At 44.7% G+C, this 23,270-nt stretch overlaps 1 protein-coding gene across 2 annotated transcripts in view; it reads right to left on the minus strand.

Moving 5' to 3' along the window:
• Window positions 1-419: 419 nt before the first annotated feature.
• hepacam2 (HEPACAM family member 2) overlaps window positions 420-23,270 on the minus strand; it is a 168,349-nt gene continuing 145,498 nt past the window's right edge. For both annotated transcript variants that reach the window (XM_038797580.1, XM_038797579.1), the window contains 3 exons: window positions 16,720-16,796; window positions 6,670-6,787; window positions 420-2,347 (listed from right to left, as the gene is read on the minus strand). In XM_038797580.1, the coding sequence (XP_038653508.1) occupies window positions 6,686-6,787; window positions 16,720-16,796 (179 nt within the window). In that variant the 3' untranslated portion in view covers window positions 420-2,347; window positions 6,670-6,685. The remainder of the gene's footprint in view (window positions 2,348-6,669; window positions 6,788-16,719; window positions 16,797-23,270) is intronic.

Below are 23,270 nucleotides of genomic sequence, written 5' to 3' on the forward strand. Positions count from 1 at the left end.
GCAGGTTTTGAATGACAGGCGCTGCTGGTACACATGAAGCCACATGCGGCACCTCCTTTGCACCTCCTCGGCTTACTGGGTGGCCAGTTCTCCATCCTCAGCGTCTGCCTCCTGTTTCTCTGGGGCATGATCCGCTGCTGCAGCTTCCTCCTCCTCGAACAACTCCAGCTCATTCACTGCAATGCATCCCCCAGGGTTGCAGCGACTAGGAAGGCCACCATTGCTGGTTGTATTCCAATATCCATTGTCTGCAGGGAGTGAAAGGCTGACATGTTAGCATGGTGCATATCCCTGTGTCCAACCGGGCTACACTGTGCCCCCGGTTTGCACTGCGGACTCTTACTTCATTGATGTTACACGTGTTACTGACTTGAACATGTGAATACTTAATTGAGGAAAAATAGTTCTTCATAGGAAACAGAGATTTATTGTGTAGCATTTTATTCTACAATCCTACTAATTTCACAGCAAATAATATTTTGTGTCTCCAGTGAGATGTTGCCATGTTTTACAAAAGCAAATTAAGAACTAATCCTTTTTTTAAACAAATATATTGATATCTCCAGTCCTATTGATATCTCCATGGCAATTATTTTTCAGGCAACCTGTGCTTTTGTTTATTTTATATTTTGCAACACATTTTACTTCCAAAATCCAAACTTTTCAGCAACAAAAACACCAAATGGTACAAAAAATAACAACTACAGAAGTTTAATGCAGCAAAATAAATCTATAATCATGAAATACTGTATGATCAATTTGTAGGAAAATATATTGTGCTGATTCCTTTCCCCTTTCAGATATCCCAGTAGTAACCCCCATGTCTGCGTGGGTCTCATCCCCACAACCCAAAGATGTGCAGGGTAGGTGGATTGGCCATGCCAAATTGCCTCTTAATTGGAAAAAAAAAGAATTGAATACTTTAAATTAAAAAAAAAGATATTCCAGTAATAATGACAGTGAAATTATCTGTGTTCACCATTCCTTGAAACTGACAACAGTTTCTGTGCAGTTAAATGAAGAAATCCAGATGTTACTGTCAGTAGTTCTACAATTCTCCATTGGGTGTGCTATTGAACTCTCTATGGATACAATCAATTGGAAATTACTGAACTAACAAGAACTTCCCCTTTTACTCTCCAACGTTTTTAAAACTTCCCTAAAAAGCCACAACTTGTTAGTAATATGTAACTGAGTTTTTTTAAATAAATGTCTTTTATTGGATTTTTGAACAAAGTATATTTGCGTTATGTACACAGGATATGACATATATAAGTAGGCATCTGTTTGTAGCATGCAAAGTTATGACTAGTTGTTTGGTAGTACAAAACATGAGTATTGCTGAGTGTCTTGCACTCATCAGGACATTTCACAAGAATACCAGTATAAGTGGAAAGAAACAACTTATTCTGTTTGAGAAGGAAGTGTTGTGGAATCTGATTAGCAAAGGTGCTGCCATGGAGAATGCATCAGTTGCTAGTGACTGATAGATAAGTGCCAAGAATTGTTTGAAATATTTTGCTACTTCAGAAATAGCGATTTTGAATATTTTTCTGTATGTTTTTAACGTGTTATTTGTTTCAGCAAATGGAACACTTTTCTACATTCTGCTTTCCAGTATCAATGTTGAGCACTCCCAGGTCAATGCAGGATAAAATTCTATCAACAATGTACTTTAACCCTAATCCGATGGAACCATCTCTCTAACACTACTGACAATTTCAGTGGCTGTATCTATTTTTATAGACTTTCTGAGCTACATTATCAATTAATTGCCAATATAATCCACAGTTGCACTGTAATATTATGGCAACTAGAAGCAACATTGGGTTTTCCTAAAATAATTGAAGGTAGTATTCTGATTGCTAACAAAAAGGAAGACACCGTCCCACCAATCTGGGCTCAATTAAGATTTAGATCTGACTTTTCAAAATTTCTTTATCTATAAATTCATTCTGCATATCATTATGTAATTAGAAATCTCATAGAAAATGTAAACCTATATAGAATGACAAAGAAAATTTCAGAGTAAACACAATCATTGTGTAATGCTTAAAAATGAATTGTAGTCATGAAACATATTCTCAATTATATATTACATTTTCTGCTGAAACCTGAAAAATTAAAATCATACATTGATAGAACTGTATAGATAAATACATTTTACAAACTGCATCGGTATTTTTTCTTTCTTGGGACCATATGCTTCTTTTTGATTCACCAAATTGCTGGAATGCAAAACATTCCATTTTTTGATGTCCGACCTTTGCTGTCATTGCAGTTTGTTGTCAAAACACACAGTCATTGCATAGTTGTCTCAATCTTCTTGCGTGTGACAAAATACCAACTGGCAAAAAAGAGAAAATGCAAGTTTACTGTACTGTGAATTGCATGTGTTCACAACAGTTTGCCTGCCTTATTTACAATATACACAGAATACATCTAACTTGTGCATGTGAATAAAAAAATGAATACTTAGAAAGTGGAAATGGTAAGATCTGTTCATAAGCACACTGAAAATTCAGACTACCACATGTGACTTCTGTCACCTTTGGATCTGAAGAAACACTCAGCTGTCAGTGCATTTACCTTTTGTAAAAGGTTAATCATAGAATTTACAGTGCAGAAGGAGGCATCCAGCCCATCGAATCTGCACCAGCTCTTGGAAAGAGCACTCTACCCAGGCCCACACCTCCACCCTATCCCCATAACCCAGTAACCCCACCCAACACTAAGGGCAATTTTGGACACTAAGGGCAATTTAGCATGGCCAATCCACCTAATCTGCACATCTTTGGACTGTGGGAAGAAACCGGAGCACCCGGAGGAAATCCACGCACACGGGGGAGAACGTGCAGACTCCGCACAGTGACCCAAGCCGGGAATCGAACCTGGGACCCTGGAGCTGTGAAGCAATTGTGCTAACCACTATGCTACCGTGCTGCCCTTAATATCAATCATTTGCAGCAGAGGCTGTTATCTCACTCAGTCATTCCGATGAATGGGGGAGGGTGGTTCATTCATTTTATTGCAATAGAAAATTGCCAAGTTTGTTAAAACTATGGTAACCACAGGTCTTAAACCGTGATCCAATAGACATAGGTCAGGATAAGGTGTGCTTTATTTATAAACCAGAGGTTTACAATTTGTAGACTGGAGTTTAGTCATCCTATAATATTCTGTATCGAATTACCATGTAGAAATTGTGATTTATCCAGGTTGTTTAAGATTTATATCTAACTTAATTTTAATGGTAGAGTAACACCTTGGTCTGGATTTTGCCATTGGAGATGGAAATCAGAAGGCGGGAAAGGTCCCCCATTGTGATCCGGCTTCCATTGCCTGGCTGCCACAAACTGAGATTTTCCTGCTGAGAGGTCCCACTTTATGTCTGAGGTGGGTCTTCCATCTCACGCAGGAGACGCAACAGAGGAACCAAGATGCAACGATCCGGGAGCAGGCCTATTGAAAGGCCTGCCTCAACCATCATTTTTCAATGATAATTCTTTATAAATGTTGGCAACAAGTCTGTGCTTTGGCTGCTAGCACTTAAAGTACTGAAATTAGCTGCTTGTACCCTTTGAGAAAGGCCCCATCAACATTGGTACCTGCTCAAAATTTGGCCCTTCAATGGAATCGTCTCCCTGTCTCTATCATTTAATCTCCTCAATCCTTAAGGCCCCCAAAATCCTGTAACATATCTTCAAAATGTTCCTGAGCCTTCATTTCTATCCTCCATGGCCATTCCCACCTTTTTTCACTCAGTTTGGTCACCGAGAGCTTCCATATCCTGCCCACCATGATGAAAGTCCTGCAAGGTCTGGCTTGTTTTAAACTGCCATCAAACAAATGCCAAACCCAAAGCTGCTATCGCGCGGTGGGTACAACACTGAATGTGGAAGAGTACTGATCAACTACTGAACAAACTTGAGATGGTCAAGAAGGATAACTTCATGGAGCTCTGACCTGAACTCTTGCTCCTTTCTAACAACAGAGCTGCTGATAACCAGCATGGGCAGTGCTGTCAGCTAACTCATCATATGGAAATGAGGCACAAACCAGAAATGGATTGATGTCTCTTACCCACATGTTCAGGTGGCCACCTAAGATTTCCTACCAACGTTGCAGCAGATTTGTGTCCGTGTTCAAAATCTCCACCACTGGCTCTAGCGCCATTTGCACCATTTAAATAGATGTGACTTAGGGAATTCAGCTTAACCCTTGATTAGGGAACTTAAGGTGGTGGAACCCTTAGGGAGCAGTGACCACAATATGAGAGAATTTACACTGCAGTTTGAGAGGGAGAAGCTGCAATCAGATGTAACGGTATTACAATTAAAAAACTACAAAGACATGAGGGAGGAACTGGCCAGAGTTGATTGGAAAAGGAGCCGAGCAGGGAAGACAGTGGAACAGCAATGGCAGGGGATTTTGGGGGTTATTAGGAACAGATATTCATCCCAAGGAGGAGGAAACATGCTAAGGGGAGGACAAGGCATCCATGGCTGACAAGGGATGTCAAGGACAGCATAAAAGCTAAAGAAAAAGCATACAAAGTGGCAAGGATTAGTGGGAAACCAGAGGATTGGGAGGCCTTTAAAAGCAAGCAAAGGACAACTAAAAAAGCAAAAAGGGGAGGGGAGAAGATTAAATATGAGTGCAAGCTAGCTCGTAATATAAAGGAAGATAGGAAGAGATTTTTTTCAACATAAAAGATAAGAGAATCAAAAATAGACATTGGACCACTGGAAAATGTGGCTGGAGAAGTAATAATAGGAAACAAAGAAATGGCAGACGAACTGAATAGTTACTTTGCATCAGTCTTCACGGTGGAAGACACCAGTGGAATGCCGGAGCTCCAGGAGAACCAGGGAGCAGAGGTGAGTGCAGTGACTATTACTAAGGAGAAGGTTCTGGGGAAACTGAAAGGTCTGAAGGTGGATAAGTCACCTGGACCGGATGGACTGCACCCCACGGTCCTAAACGAGATAGTAGAGGAAATTGTGGAGGCATTAGTGATGATCTTTCAGGAATCACTGGAGGCAGGAAGGGTCCCAGAGGAAGGTGGTTAATGTCACACCACTGTTTAAGAAGGGAGGGAGGTAGAAGACGGGAAATTATAGGCCGGTTAGCCTGACTTCAGTCATTGGTAATATTTTAGAGCCTGTTATTAAAGATGAGATCGCAAAGTACTTGGAAGTGCATGGTAAAATAGGACTGATTCAGCATGGCTTTGTCAAAGGGAGGTCATGTCTGACAAATCTGTTAGAGTTCTTTGAGGAGGTAACAAGGAAGTTAGACAAAGGAGAACCAGTGAATATGATTTATTTAGATTTCCAGAAGGCCTATGACAAGGTGCCGCATGGAAGACTGTTAAATAAGTTAAAAGCCCATGGTGTTAAGGGTAAGATCCTGGCATGGATAGAGGATTGGCTGACTGGAAGAAGGCAGAGAGTGGGGATAAAGGGGTCTTTTTCAGGATGGCAGCCGGTGACTAGTGGTGTGCTTCAGGGGTCTGTGCTGGGACCACAACTTTTAACAATATACATTAATGATCTGGAAGAAGGTACTGAAGGCACTGTTGTTAAGTTTGCAGATGATACAAAGATCTGTAGAGGGACAAGTAGTATTGAGGAAGCAAGGGGGCAGCAGAAGGACTTGTACAAGTTAGGAGAGTGGGCAATGAAGTGGCAAATGAAATACAATGTGGAAAAGTGTGAGGTTATGCACTTTGGAAGGAGGAATTTAGGCATAGGCTATTTTCTAAATGGGAAAATGCTTCAAAAATCAGAAGCACAAAGGGACTTGGGAGTCCTTGTTCACGATTCTCTTAAGGTTAATGTGCAGGTTCAGTCGGCAGTTAAGAAGACAAATGCAATGTTAGCATTCATGTCAAGAGGGCTAGAATACTAGACCAGGGATGCACTTCTGAGGCTGTGTAAGGCTCTGGTTAGACCTCATTTGGAGTATTGTGAGCAGTTTTGGGCCCTGTATCTAAGGAAGGATGTGCTAGCCTTGGAAAGGGTCCAGAAGAGGTTCACAAGAATGATCCCTGGAATGAAGAACTTGTCGTATGAGGAATGTTTAAGGACTCTGGGTCTATACTTGTTGGAGTTTAGAAGGATGAGAGGGGATCTTATTGAAACTTACAAGATACTGCGAGGCCTGGATAGAGTGGACGTGGAGAAGATGTTTCCACTTGTAGGAAAAACTAGAACTAGAGGACACCATCTGAGACTAAAGGGACAATCCTTTAAAACAGAGATGAAGAGGAATTTCTTCAGCCAGAGGGTGATGAATCTGTGGAACTCTTTGTCGCAGAAGGCTGTGGAGGCCAATTCACTGAGTGCCTTTAAGACAGAGATAAATAGGTTCATGATTAATAAGGGGATCAGGGGTTATGGGGAGAAGGCAGGAGAATGGGATGAGAAAATATCAGCCATGATTGGATGGCGGAGCAGACTCGATGGGCCGAGTGGTCTAATTCTGCTCCTATGTCTTATGGTAATAAAACATCTTACTGTGCTAGTACTTCTCCAGGCAACAGAAATAAAGCACATTCATCTCAGCAATCTAACTCAGTGTGTCATCCAATCTCTGCTGAACATCTAAAAACTTAAGGAATGGCAAGATGCATAATTAGGAAATTCAAAAGAAAACCATTTCTACCTGTTATGATCAGGCATCAGGATGTCTTTGGTGAATGGCAAATTACTTCATAAACTGTCGTGTGAACATCTGGTACTCGAATAATATCATACACCGTACTTATTTTTTCTGGCCGAACCTAGGACATATTAGATGAGGAACATATATCCTTTAGGCTTAAAATTAATTCCCATTCACTAAAGAAAAACACCACATCAAACGATGATTTAGAATGTTCACAGCATTTTAGCATAATGAAAAAATACGACTCCCATGTTGCAAAAACAGAAAGTGCTGGAAATACTCGGCAAGTCTGGTAGCATCTGCAGAGAGGCAAAGAAAGAGTTAATGCTTCAAATCCAATGTGATTCTTCTTCAGAGCTGAAGGAAGGTGGAAATGTGATTGATTTTATGTTGTGGAAGTGGATAGGGGGACGAAGAACAAAGGGAAGGTCTGGGATAGAGTGGAAACCACGCAACTTCAATGTTGTGCTGCTCCTGCCATTGGCTGTCTCTAGAATGTGCTGCACGATAAATCTAAGATAGCGGAGGGAAGAAAATAAACATTCAGCACCAGCAAAAGGTATTTAATAAGTTTTCATGTAAATCAAAACTGTCAATCATACAGGCCCTTTGAAATTTCAAAAACCACTAACCACAAGTCCTTGAAACTATTTAACTTGTGTAAACAAACAGTAAAATTGACAGGAGAGGTCAGAGAGTCCGTGCTGTCAATCAAACAATGGTTAGCATTGCCTACTCACAGCACAGGGACCCGGGTTCAATTCCGGTCTTGGGTGACTGTGTGAAGTTTGCACATTCTCCCCGTGTCTGCGTGGGTTTCTTCCCACAGTCCAAAGATGTGCAGGTTAGGTGGATTCACCATGGTAAATTTCCCCTTCGTGTCCAAAAGAGGTTATTAGGATAGGGTGGGGGAGTGAGCTTGGGAGAAGTCCTCTTTCAGAGGCTCGGTGCAAACTTGATGGGCTGAATGACTTCCTTCTGCACTGTAAGGATTCTATGATTCCTCTGGGGAGCAGGTGTTCTCATATGATAATTGTTGCCTAGGCTCTCAACCGAGCCTCACATGCTTAGGCCTCGAACACCTCCATCCTTGACATCAGTGAGGCCCGAAATTCAGCCAATATCTGTATTTGTGCGATGGTGTCAGATCTCAGTATTTTCAGTTTTTTCTCTTTTTATGTCAAATTGAGGAAAGCTTTGTTTGCTGGAGTTGAAGGTTGCTGTTACTTCATCTGTGTGCTGAGATGTTCAGTGTTCTGGATGTTCCAGCCATACTTAGTCAGCTTTGCAGCATTCCAATGGGAAACTTGATGTGGAAAGGCTAATTGAGAAGCCATTAATGGTTGATCAAAGATGTTTGCTTTCTACATGTATATAACAACTCAACAAAATATACACAGCCAGAAATATTTATCTGACACATCACTGCTTTAGACAGCAGTACTCCCACCTGAAGAACAAGAGAAATGATGCTGCATGAAGATTTGCAGGCAGTTTTAACCAGAAGATCTGCAATGTCCGTACCAGTCACAGTTCGCACTACCTTGATGTTGTTTGTAATTGGATCCTTCCAGGCTAAATCTGGTCACCTTTGACACATTAGACAAGAAGCAGCTCCCAAGTCTAAAATTAAGGTCATTAATACTTTCTTCAGGTACATTACAAGGACTCATTTTGTTTTCAATGACTAGCCTGAGGGATAGATATTAAATTTTACTGACTGGCAGGTTGCCCACAGTTACAAGGAGCAATTGATTGAACACTCAAAACCTCAAATCAAAATCTTCTCAAGTTTCACAAACAAGAAAATTATGCTTTCTCCATAGGTTCCACCTCGAAGGGCAAGGGCAGCAGATGAATGGGAACACCATTACCTGCAATGTCCCCTTTGCAGCCTGAAGAAATTGGTCAAATTGGATAGAGTAGAACCAACATGTTTATGGACATATTGAGATCACTACAAATAGGCTGGAATCATTATCAGCACATAGTAGAATGTTTGTTAATGCAAGGGACCATACAGCCAGGCCGATGGTCAAACTCCAGACAGGCAGTGAGGCTTGTGGTTGGTTGGTTGGTCAGGTTAGGAATTGGGAACTAGACAGTAGGATTGCTTAATTTAATCAACAGCTGCAAGATTGGGTGGGATTGTTTAATGTATTTAAACTGTCTTTTAAACTAATTAACAGCTGCTAAGGATCATGTGAGTTTTGGCTGATGCAAGGGGCGGGATGCTCTGAAGGGGCATCAAAAGGAGTCGGCTCCAAGGTCTGTAGGGAGGACAAATGCTCAATGGCAAGAAGAAGACCCTGGGTCCGGGACTTAGTGAACAGCTGAAATAGGGGGCTGATAACATCCACATATATAGTAGTATCACTTTGTGCAAGAAGTAAGCTTGTGCATTATAGATTTTACATTCTGCTAATAAACTAGTTGTATTTTAAACATAAAATTATAGAGTGGTAATTTCCTCGTAACCAGGTACTTGTCACCACATGAAGGTCTTTCTTCCTGGATTAACAGTGAAATAAGCAGAACAGAGTTGATACCCAGATAAGACCCTTGTCTTGGAGTCACCTTTGTGAAGGTTCCGAACTCAGTACTGGACAAGAATAGGTAGGGACAATTGTTCGTATTTGCGTGAATGTGAAGTAATTTTTTTAAAATAAATGGCTGGGGAAAACCTGAATGGAAACTGGAAATTCATAAATATTTATAGGCCAAATGGCCTCAATGAATACAATTTGCGATAAAGACAAATAGGGGTCTGGGGCTCACAGGAGAGCAACACTGGAAAGAGACTCAAGATGGCCAGAGAACAGAAGCCAAGAAATTAGCTAATATATGACCGTAGCCTCATGTTTAAAAGAGTTAGATGATAAAGAAAAGGAGTTAGAAATTAAAGAAGAGATAGAGAAACTGAGGGGAAATAAAGAGGCATTAGAGATCTGCATCTCCCAGATGGATGGGGAAAATCAGTGTAAAGAAAATAAAATTCAGAATTTGATAGTATTTATGTGTCAGTCCCAGATTCAGGCTGAAAGGACTGATTACAGCCGTGACAGAGAGGAGAAACTGTCCTAACTGCTCAGCGACCTACTGACTCAAATGGAACAGAAATGTGAGGACTTATAAATTGCAATGAATGTGGTCCAATGATAAAGTTAGGTGGGTCAGTATTGAGACCCACTATACCAAATGCTAGGGACAGATCTCCGAGTTAAAACGCAGGTTGGCCGCACAACGAGGGATTATCTGTGCATTTGGCAATATATTGCCAAGAGTAGATGGCGAAGGTGAGGATACTAATGGGGCATTGATTGGGGGTCCATAGATTGGGAAGTTGGTCAATATTCCAGGGAGGAGGATTCCAGGCAGTGACCAAGGAGAACTGAGAAACTTGCAACCCTCCACATCTATTGCACCTATCACAACCCGCCAAGAGGATGGGACTCCAGGGGGCCAGACACTTACTTATTCTACCCCCAATTGTTTGAAATGCACACAAGTACATCCAAATTTGATGGGATGGGTTACCCGCACCAAGGTCACCAGAAGGCTCTCAACCTAGGCAACTAGCTCTGGAAGGCAGAAACGGTAGATCCCATCCAATGTCCTCAGTCACTACTCTAAGAGTACACCCCACACTCGAGGGCTGGGAAAACCACAGGGTCACATCACCACAATGACAGCGCCTGCCTCACAACTGATGTGTCAAGGTGACTGGGATAAATTCAGATATTCTATAGTAATCTGCAGGGTACAAGGCACTCTGCCACATTTCTATGGGAGACTGTAGGATCCAGAACAGTGGAAACCAACAAGGACACTTGACACCCTAATATTGACCTCAGAGCGCATAACCCTCAGTGGTCTGACTGACAGGTCATCAATAACAAGCTACAGCACTGTGCCCATAATCTTCATCATGAGAAACTGTTCTTTTAAACACCCCTGTACTATGTTTAAACTGTGAAGCCAGAATAGCAAAAATATTACGGTTATCAATTTCTTGAGGGAACAAGGATTGTTATTTGCAGTATTTGGAAAGTTGTGGAAAGTAGGCTGTATACGGAGAGAGATTGTAATCTCGCAGCATTGTACCTGAAGCCCGAGGACCTGACTTTGGATGAGGCTGTCCAACACCTTCTGCAGAACTACCAAGACAAACACCGAACACGATTGCAGAAAAACCCAGAGAAAGGCCCTGCTAGAAGAACCCAATCCCAAGCTCCAGAAACAATATTGTTTTCCCTGACAGGTGGAAGAAGATGTAAACACTGCAGTTGAGAATCTCCTTATGTCAATAACTGTCTAGTGTGCTCTCAAACCAGCCCAGACAGATATGCCAGCAAAGGAGAGATGAGACACACTAGGCCCGTAGATGGACAGGGAAAGCCGACAAATAGATTATGTAGGACCCTTATCACCATGCAAGCTGGGTTAGAAATACATCTTGGCCATTGTTGATATGTTCACTAAATGGATAGAGGGATTTCCAACCACAACTAATACCACCCACAAAATGGTGAAAATGCTTATTGAACATGCATTTAGATCAAGTATCCACTTGACTGGTAGCGTCATGCAGAACGTTACGAAGTTATGGGGCATACAGCAGAAATTCCACATAGTCTACCACCCTCAGACCAGTGGTATTGGGGAAAGAATAAATCGAATGTTCAAGAATATGATTCGGAAAACTGTTCAACAGCACAATCCCACCTAAAATATGGTTCTTCCATTCACTTCTATGACAAATAGAAACACTGTCGCTCATTCTACAGGTTACGCACCCTTCCAGTTCATGACAGGCAGAGAGATGAGAGGGATTGGAAGTTTACTGGGAATAGATTTCTCCGAACCCAAAATTGATGTACTGAGCCACAAGAGCATCAAAACCATAGTGAATAATTTGGAAGCCATGAAAATTACAGCGGTGGTAAACATGGGAAAAAGAAAAAAGTCAGCAAAGCTTTTTTAAAAAATGTTTTGATTGGTTTACATTTATTTATAACAAAATTGCAAGGAAGATCACCCAAAAATAAAGATAAATCTACTAAATGGGAATACGAAAGAAAAATAAAAAGATATGCATACAAAGGTAACATATATACAGGAATGGGGCCCCGAACTTTGGCCCGCAGTGATCGGATACCACAACCGTATTGAATTAATTATATACATGTTGTTTCCTGGTATTAAAATATAAAAGGGGCTTGTTTACTGCCACCCAGGTGTACCTTGGTGTTGTTATTGCGGTCGCACCCGTGTGCTTCCTTGCCCTTGGTCCCCTCTGGCTCCTCTGCCCTGCTTACCCTGTATTCTGATTGGTGTTTCCCACCTCACTTTCTCCTATTCCCTACTAACCTCCCTCTCTCCCCACCTTCTCTTCTTCCATTATCTATTTCAGTCCTCCCTCCCCATCCATCTCCCCCCCCCCCCCCCCCTCCCTTATTGGTTGCTGGTCACAAGCAGGTCTTGGAACAAGCTGGTGAATTGCTTCCACATGCTGCAGAAGCCTTCGTCCGACTCGCGAATGGTGAATTTTATTTTTTTCCAACTTATGAAATTCTGCTAAGTCGGACAGCCAGTTGGCGGCCTTGGGTGCCTCCAGAGTCTCCAGCGGGCAATCAGGGAGGCAAAGGCCAGGGAATCTGCCCCTCTCCCCGTAAAGAGTTCTCGCTGTTCTGATAACCCGAAGACCACCACTAGTGGACATGGCTCCACACCTCACCCACACAACCTTGGGCATGGCCCTGAAAAAGGCAGTGCAGTACCCCACAAATCCGGGACAGGACCAGAGCATGTGGGTGTGATTGGCCAGGGCTCCCTGGCACCATTCATACTTGTCCTCCACCTCCGGGAAGAATCTGCTCATGTGTGTTCTGGTCAAGCACACCCTGTGCACCACCTTTAGCTGCATTAGGCACAGCCTGCACATGATAAGGTAGAGTTTGCCCTACACAGTGCTTCAATCCAGAGTCCTCCCCCTATCCGTGCTCTGAGCTCTTCCACTTTTCCCATGTCTTGTCCAGCGGTGACCAAACCTCTAGCAGTCATCCTTACATGTCAGTGCAGTTACCATCCCCTAGTTCACCCGAGGTTAGAACTCTGTCCTGGTAGCGAGGGTAACGTAGAGGTCTCCTTGCCCAAGAAGTTACTTTTTTTCATTTACTGAGCCCATTCCCTTTCAGGAGCTGAAGCTTGTCTGTTAGTTGCTGCGGGGTTGCTAATCTGCCGTCTATATTTAGGTACCCTACCTTGAGTACTCTTTGGTCCTGTCTCCACCTTTTGAAGAAGGTGCCTATTGTCACAGGGGTGAATCTATGGTTCATGCAGATGGGGGGGGCCATGGTGGACATTGCAACCAGATTGAAGTGGTACCTGAGTTGATTCCATGTCCTTAGCTTGGCCACTACCACTGGGCACATTGGGTACTTGACTGGTTATGGCCAGTGCTCAGAGGGATATTCCTGTGCAGGAGTTCTCCTTCATTCTTACCCATTCTGCTCCTGGCTCTTTGATCCACCCCTGTGCTCTTTCTTTGTTAGGGGCCCAGTGGTAGAATAGATATTTCGGAAGAGCTGGGCCCCCAAATTCCTCCTTCTTTGTAGGATGCTCTTTGGATTGGATTTGTTTATTGTCACATGTACTGAGGTACAGTGAAAAGTATTTTTCTGCATGCAGTTCAAACAGATCCTAGCATTCTTCCCCCCTCCCCCACCTCCATCACCACCTCCCGCTCTCACACACACAAACACTGATTAATTTGTCGACTTTGGTGAAGAAGGCCTTAGGGATATAGTTCAGGAGTGATTTGAACAGGAAGAGGAAGCTATGCAGCACGTTAATTTTGATTGTTGCACTCTCCCCACCAAAGTGGGAGTGAGTCCCACCTCCGCAGGTCACTCTTTAACACCACCACCAGATGGGTTCCACTTGTGGATCCGTGTCTAGTCGTGGGCAATTTTGATCCCCAGGTATCAGAATTTGGTTTGAGCCAGCTTGAACGGCAACTTCCTAAGCTCTGATTCCACTGCCCCAGCCCCCCCCCCCAAGCGGGTTGACAGGGAAGATTTCGCACTTGCTCAGGTTGAGTTTGTAACCTGAGAAGCTTCCAAACTGCCTTAAGAGTCCATTATTCTTTCATGCTGACTCGTTGATTTGAGATGTAGAGGAGCACTTCATCCACATAGAGTGAGACTCTATGCTCCCTGTCTTCCCTCTGGATGCCTCTCCACCCTTTCGCTGATCTGAGGGTGATAGTCAGCGACTCAATTGTCAGGGCAAGTAGTAGCAGCGATAATGAGCATCCCTGCCTCATGCCTCTGTGCAGCTGGATGTATCCAGAGCTGATGGTATTTGTCCGTAGGCTGGCCCAAGCTCAAACTGTTTGAATACCTCCATGAGGTACCTCCATTCCACTTAGTCAAAAGCTTTCTCTGCGTCTAGAGAGATGATCACTTCTGGTGTCTCCTGCCTGGGTGAGGTCATAATCATGTTGAACAGGCGTCTGGTGTTCACCTAGTTGTCTGCGCTTGACAAAGCCCGTCTGATCCTCCGTGACTACCTCTGGCATGCAACTCTCCAGTCGTCTCGCCAATGCCTTCACAAGGATTGTGGCATCAGTGTTTAGGAGTGAGATGGGGTGCGCTCTGTTGGGTCTTCGTCTTTTTTAGGGATCAGTTATATCGAGGCCTGTGCCAGCATGGGTGTCAGGGTCCCTCTCGATAGCGAGTCATTGAACATCTCTCGTAGGTGTGAACTTGAGTAGAAATGTAGGAAAATCTAGTATTGGGTTAGTTCTAGGAATACCCATAATCGCAAAAGACGCACAAGGTATGGAAATGCATCATAACACACTGTGGGGTTGGTGATCCCTGACCACATGGGCAGCAGCAGTTAAAGAAGGCAGCTTACCAACATCTTCTCAAGGGCAATTAGGGATGGGAAATAAATGCTGGCCCAGCCAGCAATGCCCACAAGATTAAATTGAAAAATAATAATGCCAGGAAGCTCTCACTCCCCCTACTAGCTCTGATAACTTAAAACTCTGCATCCGGATTGCTGATTAGGGTGATCTTGTTTAGTAATGCTGACAACTCTGGCAACACTTCTGCAGACAGAGAGGCTGGACTGATATAATAAGGTCCAAGGGATTTGAAGGAATATGCCACAGCAGAGTTGAGGAATTCATAAGGATTGTTTAAGATCCCTGGATAAGTCTGGCAGAGTACTATAATGCAGACCGGAATAACTGCAAGATTACAGTAACTTTCTGCATCTTACATAATATCACTGAATAAAATGTCACAGCTTCTAGAAACTGAAGAAGGTGATGATAACTGTAGAGAAGAACACCATCAAAAATAGCATAGCAGTGCACGGAAGGAAAAAGATGTCGAACTGAAGACCAGTCAGCCCAAACAAACTTACAGCCCAATGCTTTCAATGAATACAATGATTCACTTCTGTCAGTTCTTACTCTCCACTCACCCTCAGGAGGTCCTTCAAAAACTTTTGCCTACTTGTGTGAGCTGTGTCTCAGCAGATAACGCTGCTGCTTCTGAGTCAGCATGTTCTGAGTTCAAGTTAAACTCCAGAAACCTGAGCACAAATTCTCAGCTGAAAGTCCAGGTCAGTACGGAGAGAATACTACACTGTCCGAGGTACTGGGCGGGATTCTCCAGTCCACCGGCCGCATTTCCTGGGGCGGTGCGTTGCTGCCGGCAGTGGGCTTCTCCGTTCCCGCAGCCAACCAATGGGGTTTTCTATTGTGGCCATCTCACGCTGTCGGGAAACCCACGGGCATGGCTGTGCTGCAGGCAGACCCGAGGATCTTGCCGACAGAGAGTTCCACTAACTGGCTTTCAGATGAAAGGCGAAACTGAGACCTCATCCACCCTTTTACATAAAATAATAATAATAATAATCTTTACTGTCACAAGTAGGCTTACATTAACACTGCAATGAAGTTACTGAGAAAAGCCCCTAGTCGCCACATTCCGGCGCCTGTTCGGGTGCACAGAAGGAGAATTCAGAATGTCCAATTCACCGAACAAGGACGTCTTTGGGGACTTGTGAGAGGAAACCAGAGCACCTGAAGGAAACCCACGCAGACATGGGGAAAACGTACAGACTCCGCATAGACAGTGACCCAAGCTGGGAATTGAACCCGGGTCCTTGGCGCTGTGAAGCAACAGAGCTAACCACTGTGCTACCGTGCTGTCCCAAGATACAAGTGCATGGTTTCATAGAAGAGCAGGTGTGTTCTCTTGGTGCCCTGACCAATATTTATCCCTCAACCAATATAACTAAAACAGATTACCTGTTCAGGATCACATTGGTTTAGCTCACCAGGCTAAATCGCTGGCTTTTAAAGCAGGCCAGCAGCACGGTTCGATTCCTGTACCAGCCTCCCCGGACAGGCGACGGAATGTGGCGACTAGGGGCTTTTCACAGTAACTTAATTGAAGCCTACTCGTGACAATAAGCGATTTTCATTTCATTTTCATTTCATTGCTGTTTGTGGAATCCTGCTTTGCACAATTTGGAACGTTTCTTACATTATAACAGTAAGTACACTTTAAATATACTTCATAGAATATCCTAAGAGCTTTCCAGCCAGCGTCCTCTTCCAACTTCAAACATTTACAAGAATTCACAACTAACTCTGAAGTCTATGATGCCAAGCTGTGTTTACTTTCCAGAATAATATTTTCCAAAACATTTTGGGCAAATTATTTATTCTACTTTAATTGCATCTTAATATCATGTCCACCCATTGTGTTAGACATCGTAACTGACCTGGTTTTTAACGTGTTATTTCTGCAAGGTGTTTCTTGTGAGAGGTGGGCTGTGAGGGTTCCAGATGCAAATGACAATAACCTTTCCTAGTAGCACAATCTCTACATTGACAGTTGGATTGTTCAGCAAAATGAAAGCTAGCTGATTAAATAAAAACACACGTAGCAGGTTCTGTTAAGCACTAAACAAATATTAATCTTGTTAAACCGGTCTTGCTCAGCAGATCAATACACCCACCTGTTGCAACTCTGCTGACTCTGGCACGGCAACAAATTCGTATATTCCGTAATCATCCATAGGAGGTTCTTGTTCCTCTGAAAGCAAACAGAAAATGATTGACATAGATGAGAAAGTCCGAATGATTGAAAATAGGCCAAATTTACAGGTATGAGGCTTGCATGCATGACAGTGATTTTCGACAGAAGTCGTGATCTTTTTAAGATACAGTTAATGGGTTGAAAATATGAAAATCAGAGATCTGTGGGATAACGCAAAATTAATTGTTAGCAACAGTTTCTATTGACATTCTTAATGGAATAAAAGAATGAAACTTTGAGGATCAATATCGGAAGACTGATGAAAGCACAATTAGATACAGCACTTCCATAATGCAGGGCATTTCCATTTAGAGGATGCTTGGTGTTACGATCCCAGTTGATGTTATAACTGGCTGGGAAGATTCCAGAATGGAACTCTGGCTCAAAAGACCAAACTTTTATTTTTTTACATAAAACATGGAGAAACTGGAGCTACAACGCTGGCATCTACTCGGCAATGTGGAAAATTGCCCATGTGTGTCCTGTACACAAGAAACCGAACAAATCCAATATGGCCAATTACCACTCTATCAGTCTACTCTCCATCATCAGCAAAGTGATGGAAGAAATCATCAACAGTGCTATCAAGCGGCACTTACTCAGCAATAACCTGCTCACGAACGTTTAACTTGGGTTCCACCAGGGTCACTCAGTTCCTAACCTCATTACAGTCTTGGTTCAAATATGGACAAAAGAGCTAAATGCCAGCGGTGAGGTGAGAGTCACTGCCCTTGACATCAAGGCAGCATTTGACCGATTATGGCATCAAGGACCTCTGGCTAAACTGGAGTCAATGGGAATCAGGGGAAACTCTCCTCTGGTTGTAGTCATGCCTGGAACAAAGGAAGATGGTCTTAGTGATTGGAGGTCAATTATCTCTGCTCCAGGACATCACTGCAGGAGTTCCTCAGGATAGTGTCCTCGGCCCAACCATCTTCAGCTGCTTCATCAATGACCTGGCTTCCATCATAAAGTCAGACGTGGGAATGTTTGCGGATGATTTCACAATGTTCAGCACAATTTGTGATTCCTCAGATAATGAAGCAGTCCATGCCCAAATGCAGCAAGACCTGAACAATATCCAGATTGGGGCTGACAAGTGGAAAGTTACATTTGTGCCACACAGGTGCCACGCAATGACCATCAACTACAAGAGAGGATCTAACCATTGCCTCATTACATTCAATGGCATTACCATCGTTGAATCCCCCACAATCAACTTCCTGGTGGTTACCATTGATCAGAAACTGAACTGGACTAGCCACATTAATACTGTGGCTACCAGGGCAGGTCAAAGGCTAGGAATCCTATGGCGAGTAACTCACATCCTGACCTCCCCAAGCTGATCCACCATCTACAAGGCACAAGTCAGGAGTGTAATGGAATACTCTTCACTTGCCTGGATGTGTGCAGCTCTAACAACACTCAAGAAGCTTGACACCATCCAGGACAACGCAGCCCGCTTGATTGCTCCTTCTTCCACAAACGTTCATACCCTCCACTACCGACGAACAATGGCAGCCGCGTGTACCATCTCCAAGATGCACTGCAGGAACTCACCAAGGTTCCTCAGGCAGCACCTTCCAAACCCACGACCACTACCATCTAGAAGGACATGAACAGCAGATACTTGGGAACCCCATCACCTGGAGGTTCCCCTCCAAGTAACTCACCACCCTTTAACCTGGGGTTGCCCCTATCCCTGGATTTGTTAAGATTTAATTACCTGGAAATGCTCGCATTTTAAGTATTGTCTGGCATCTTTGAATTTGTCTATATATATGTTTCTGGAACATACCTCTTCATTCACCCGAGGAAGGAGCAGTGCTCCGAAAGCTAGTGTTTGAAACAAACCTGTTGGACTTTAACCTGGTGTTGTAAGACTTCTTGTAAGACTTCTTACTGTGCTCACCCCAGTCCAATGCCGGCATCTCCACATCGTGAATAATTAGATTCTTTACCAAGGAGTAGTTGCCACAAATCACTATTAGCATCTACCTTTGTGAAGATGGAATCTTTCTCAGTTTAGCTAAGCTTTCATCCACAGTCAACATAGGATGAACTTCAGTCCAATTGCTTTATTCAGCTGTGTAAGATCTACATAAATTCTGAAAGATCCATTGGGTTTGGTATTGGGATCATCCCCAAGCACCAACTTGTTGATTCTGTCACAGGTAAAATAACCCCTCACTTCAACATAGAGTCAATTTACTTCTTTACCTTCGGCAAGAGTGGATGAGGAACTTTTCTGGGTCGAAACAGCACGGTAGCACAGTGGTTAGCACGGTTGATTCACAGCTCCAGCATCCCAGGTTCAATTCCCGGCTTGGGCCACTGTCTGTGCAGAGTCTGCACATTCTCCTCGTGTCTGCGTGGGCTTCCTACAGGCACTCCGGTTTCCTCCAGTCCAAAGATGTGCAGATTAGGTGGATTGGCCACGCTAAGTTGCCCTTAGTGTCCAAAAAAAAAGGTTAGGTGGGGTTACTGGGTTACGGGGATAGGATGGCGGTGTGGGATGTTCTTTCCAAGGGTCAATGCAGGCTCAATGGGCCAAATGGCCTCCTTCTGCACTGTAAATTCTATAAACAGGTCCACTGGCTTCGTTTCAATTAGTTTTTTTCATAGAATTTACAGTGCAGAAGGAGGCCATTAGGCCCATCGAGTCTGCACCAGCTCTTGGAAAGAGCACCCTACCCAAGATCAACACCTCCACCCTATCCCCATAACCCAGTAACCCCACCCAACACTAAGGGCAATTTTGGACACTAAGGGCAATTTATCATGGCCAATCCACCTAACCCGCACATCTTTGGACTGTGGGAGGAAACCGGAGCACCCGGAGAAAGCCCACGCACACACGGGAACTATGTGCAGACTCCGCACAGACAGTGACCCAAGCCGGAATCGAACCTGGGACCCTGGCGCTGTGAAGCAATTGTGCGATCCAGAATGCTACCGTGCTGCCCATTGATGCGATATTCTGTTGTCGACTTTCCTTGTCCTGTGAACAGCTATGGAAATTCACCTTGAGGCTGATCTCAGTTTTCGGTCAACCAGAGGCAAACTGCTACAGGCATTCCTGCTTAACAATGAGCGACTCTGCTTCTGTAAACACATATATTTCCGTTATTTTTCTCTCTCTATATTGGAGGGTTGCACTCAATGGTCCCCTGACCTTGATTTCTATCCCTCCTGGCCAGTATAGTGCTTTACATAATGGCTAAAGAGAACTTTTCTCCAATCACAGCTCAGCACCAAAAAGAACCAAAACCGCTGCACCTCAGTCTAATTTAAAGTGTGTCTTGTTTTCCTCTACCAGAATATCAGCATTCCAGTAGCTTCTGTTTCATTCCTGGATCTCTCCAAGGAAATATTATGGATTTCATCTGTCTTGTGGATCTTGCCACCTATCAACGACTTCACTTTGTGTGCATTCTGTACTAACTTCTTGCTATGGGACAGACCCTGGAAGTGGCTCTTCTTTCCACATAGATGACATTCGGCCTCTTTGGCAGGGCAGTTTTAACACCTGTGACTTTCCCTGCCACATAAATTACAGTTAGGTGGGCTGCTGATGTTGCTCTTCCTGTGTTGAAGCTTTTTTTGACAGCTTCTCTGTTTTTAAATTTGACATACTCTACTGAATTAGTTGCTTTTGATATCAGGGGCGGGATTCTCCGACACATGGGCTAAGTGTTGCACGCTGCTGTTAACGGTCGTTGTGGGGCCCGATTCTCCGGTCCACACGGGGGCTAGCACGGGCATGGTGGGAAGCATGAGGGAGCGGCCTCAGAGCAGCATCAGACACGTAGCACCATACAATTGACGCGGCGACGCACATAAAGCAACGCGAGCGTGTTGGGTGGCCATCAGCGTCATGGCGTTTGGGGTGTTGGATCCGGCCTGCCATGGCGGGCCTTGGCCGCCTGCAGCCTTTGTCGCCCCCACCGCTCCTTCACCAAATCCCCCCCCCCCCCCACTGCCCACAGCCACGACCGTGCCGCTCCCCCTCCCAGGGTCCCCCCCACAACACCGTCGACCACCCCCCCCCCCCCCCAGGGGGCCTCCCCACGCCATCACCCACCTCCTCCTGCAGTGTCAGCCAGCGCGACTGGTTGGTGCCTTTGTATAGCGGATTAGAATGGCGCCGGCGTGACATTCAGTCAGGCAGGCGGGACTTTGGCCCATCCAGGCCGGGGAATCCCTGGGCCACCGGAGATTAGCCGCTATGACCACTTGCCACAATTCTCCGTGCGGCGGGGTGCCATGCGCACTCACCTGCTTTTTTCCACCTCGAAGAATTGTGTCCCGGCGTCGGAGCGGCGTGGCGTCATTTGCACAGCCCCCCGGGGATTCTCCGTCCCGGCGCGGCCACTGAAAATCCCGCCCCCAGTTTCTTGCTGTCAACTCGAATCACAGATCAGGCTGGATTCTCCGATTCTGGGGCAATGTCCCCACGCCGGCGTGGGAATGGTGGTTTTTTGTGCCAGAAAAACTTGCGCAAAACTGCGACCAATTCCCCGTTTGGCTGGGGCCTAGCAGGGCGGCAGTGTAGAACACCCAGCTCCAGACCGGAGAATTGGCGGGTCCATGGCCGCGCATGCGCACAGCCTTCAGCAGCCGCACCATGCTACATGGCGGACGCAGCCCACGGACCCGGCCCACAAAATAGTGCACCCCTCTTTGGCTGGCTCACGCACCCCGGGCCTCCCACTCCCACAGTGCCCCCACCCCGAATAATGTCCCCCCTGCCCGTGGATCGGCCCTCATCTGACTGTCGTGGTGCTGGACTGAGTCTGCAGGCGCCACACTGAGTTCCCGATGGATAAGACCATGAGAGACCAGCGCCATCGGGACCTCGGCCGGTCGGGGGTGGAGCATGGGGCGCGTGCCTCAGGCAATGTTCTCAGGCCGTCGTTCCTGCCTGAGTACGCCGTTTTGGACGGGGCGGCGCATTGGTCGGAAACGTGGATTCTCTGGCCCTTCGCCAAACGCGATTTCTGCGTCGGCGACCGGAGAATCCAGCCCCAGGTTTGCTACATGACCTCAGCTTGTCTGCTGAGTTGGATTACCTTTGCTAAATCTTATTAGAGTTTCGAAGAATGAGAGGTGACCTTATTGAGATATGTTCGATTCTCAGGGGGCTTAACAGGGTAGATGCTGAGAGGATATTCCCCTTGCGGGAGAGTCTCGGACCAGAGGACATAATCTCTGAGTAAGGGGTTGCCCATGTAAGATAGAGATGAGGAGCAATTTCTTCTCTCAGAGGGTAGTGAAGCTGTGGAATTATTTTATGCAGAGAGCTGTAGAGGGAGGATCATTAAGTATATTCAAGGTTGAGATTGATTTTTAATCAGTAAAGAAACTAAGCGTTATGGGGATAAGGCGGGAAAGTGGAGTTGAGGACAAGATCTGTCTCGATCTCATTGAATGATGGAGCAGACTTGATGGGCTGGAAGACCTACTTCTCTTCCTATGACTTAGCTCTCAACTGCAAATTTCGGCATTGGGGTGCGGATAATCCACATCTTTCGGGACATTTTCTTTCTCAATTGAAGTATGCATCAAGTGTTTCGATTATTTCATCATACATCAATTTTATTGTTATCCCATCTGATCAGAATGCCAACTACACAGCTACCCAACACAAATAACAGCATACTGATCTGCTCACTGCATGCCTTTGCAGCGAGGCCCATTGTGGTTCAATATCTGGCAAATGTCAATCCCAATTCAGCCATGCTTCTACTTGGTTGGGACCTGTGATGTTCTCGAAGCTTCCTGGAAAAGGTAGAGACTTTTCTGTTCTTTTATGTGCTGCCTCCATACTGGTATTGTTAGATGGATACAGAATATTTACTGAGCTTTCAGAAGTAGGTTAAACATGAACTTTACTGGAACACTTATTACTGTGGGCTACATCTTACCATGAGGTTGTACAAGAGAGGCCAAGCTCATGTGATGTTGTCTCACTTCCTGTATTGCAAGTTGTCTTACTTGCAGTATCTGATCAGCATATTAAACAGTTCATGTTAAACCATTATACTACACATAAAGCAGGTGGGAGGATGCTGTAGATGGGAAATGCATTGTGAGGAGAAGACAGTATTGTAACTATGCAACAAACACTCCCTCTGCACTGCAGTGCAGCACCAGCCTACGCTCTCAGATCCTGGGCTAGGACTTAAACCCATAACTTTTTAACTCCAAGACAAGAATCTGACAGTGATCCATGTGATTATTGCAGCCTATTACAGTGTAAGGAGCTAAAAGTATGTCAAGTAATTCTGCTGTGGGGAACTCTCCTTATGGGTCAATGGATGTTTTGTTTCAATTGGCAAGACCATTTGCGGTACAGGAACCCATTGAAATCGCCAGTGGGCTTTGCCAAGGCTCTTTAACTGAACCACAGTATTAACAAACCACTTCCACATGCCCTGACCAATCAGAAAAAGTGGTCAGGATCAGGCA

The sequence above is a fragment of the Scyliorhinus canicula genome, chromosome 5 (genome assembly GCF_902713615.1).
Source record: "Scyliorhinus canicula chromosome 5, sScyCan1.1, whole genome shotgun sequence".
Lineage (NCBI taxonomy): Eukaryota > Metazoa > Chordata > Chondrichthyes > Carcharhiniformes > Scyliorhinidae > Scyliorhinus > Scyliorhinus canicula.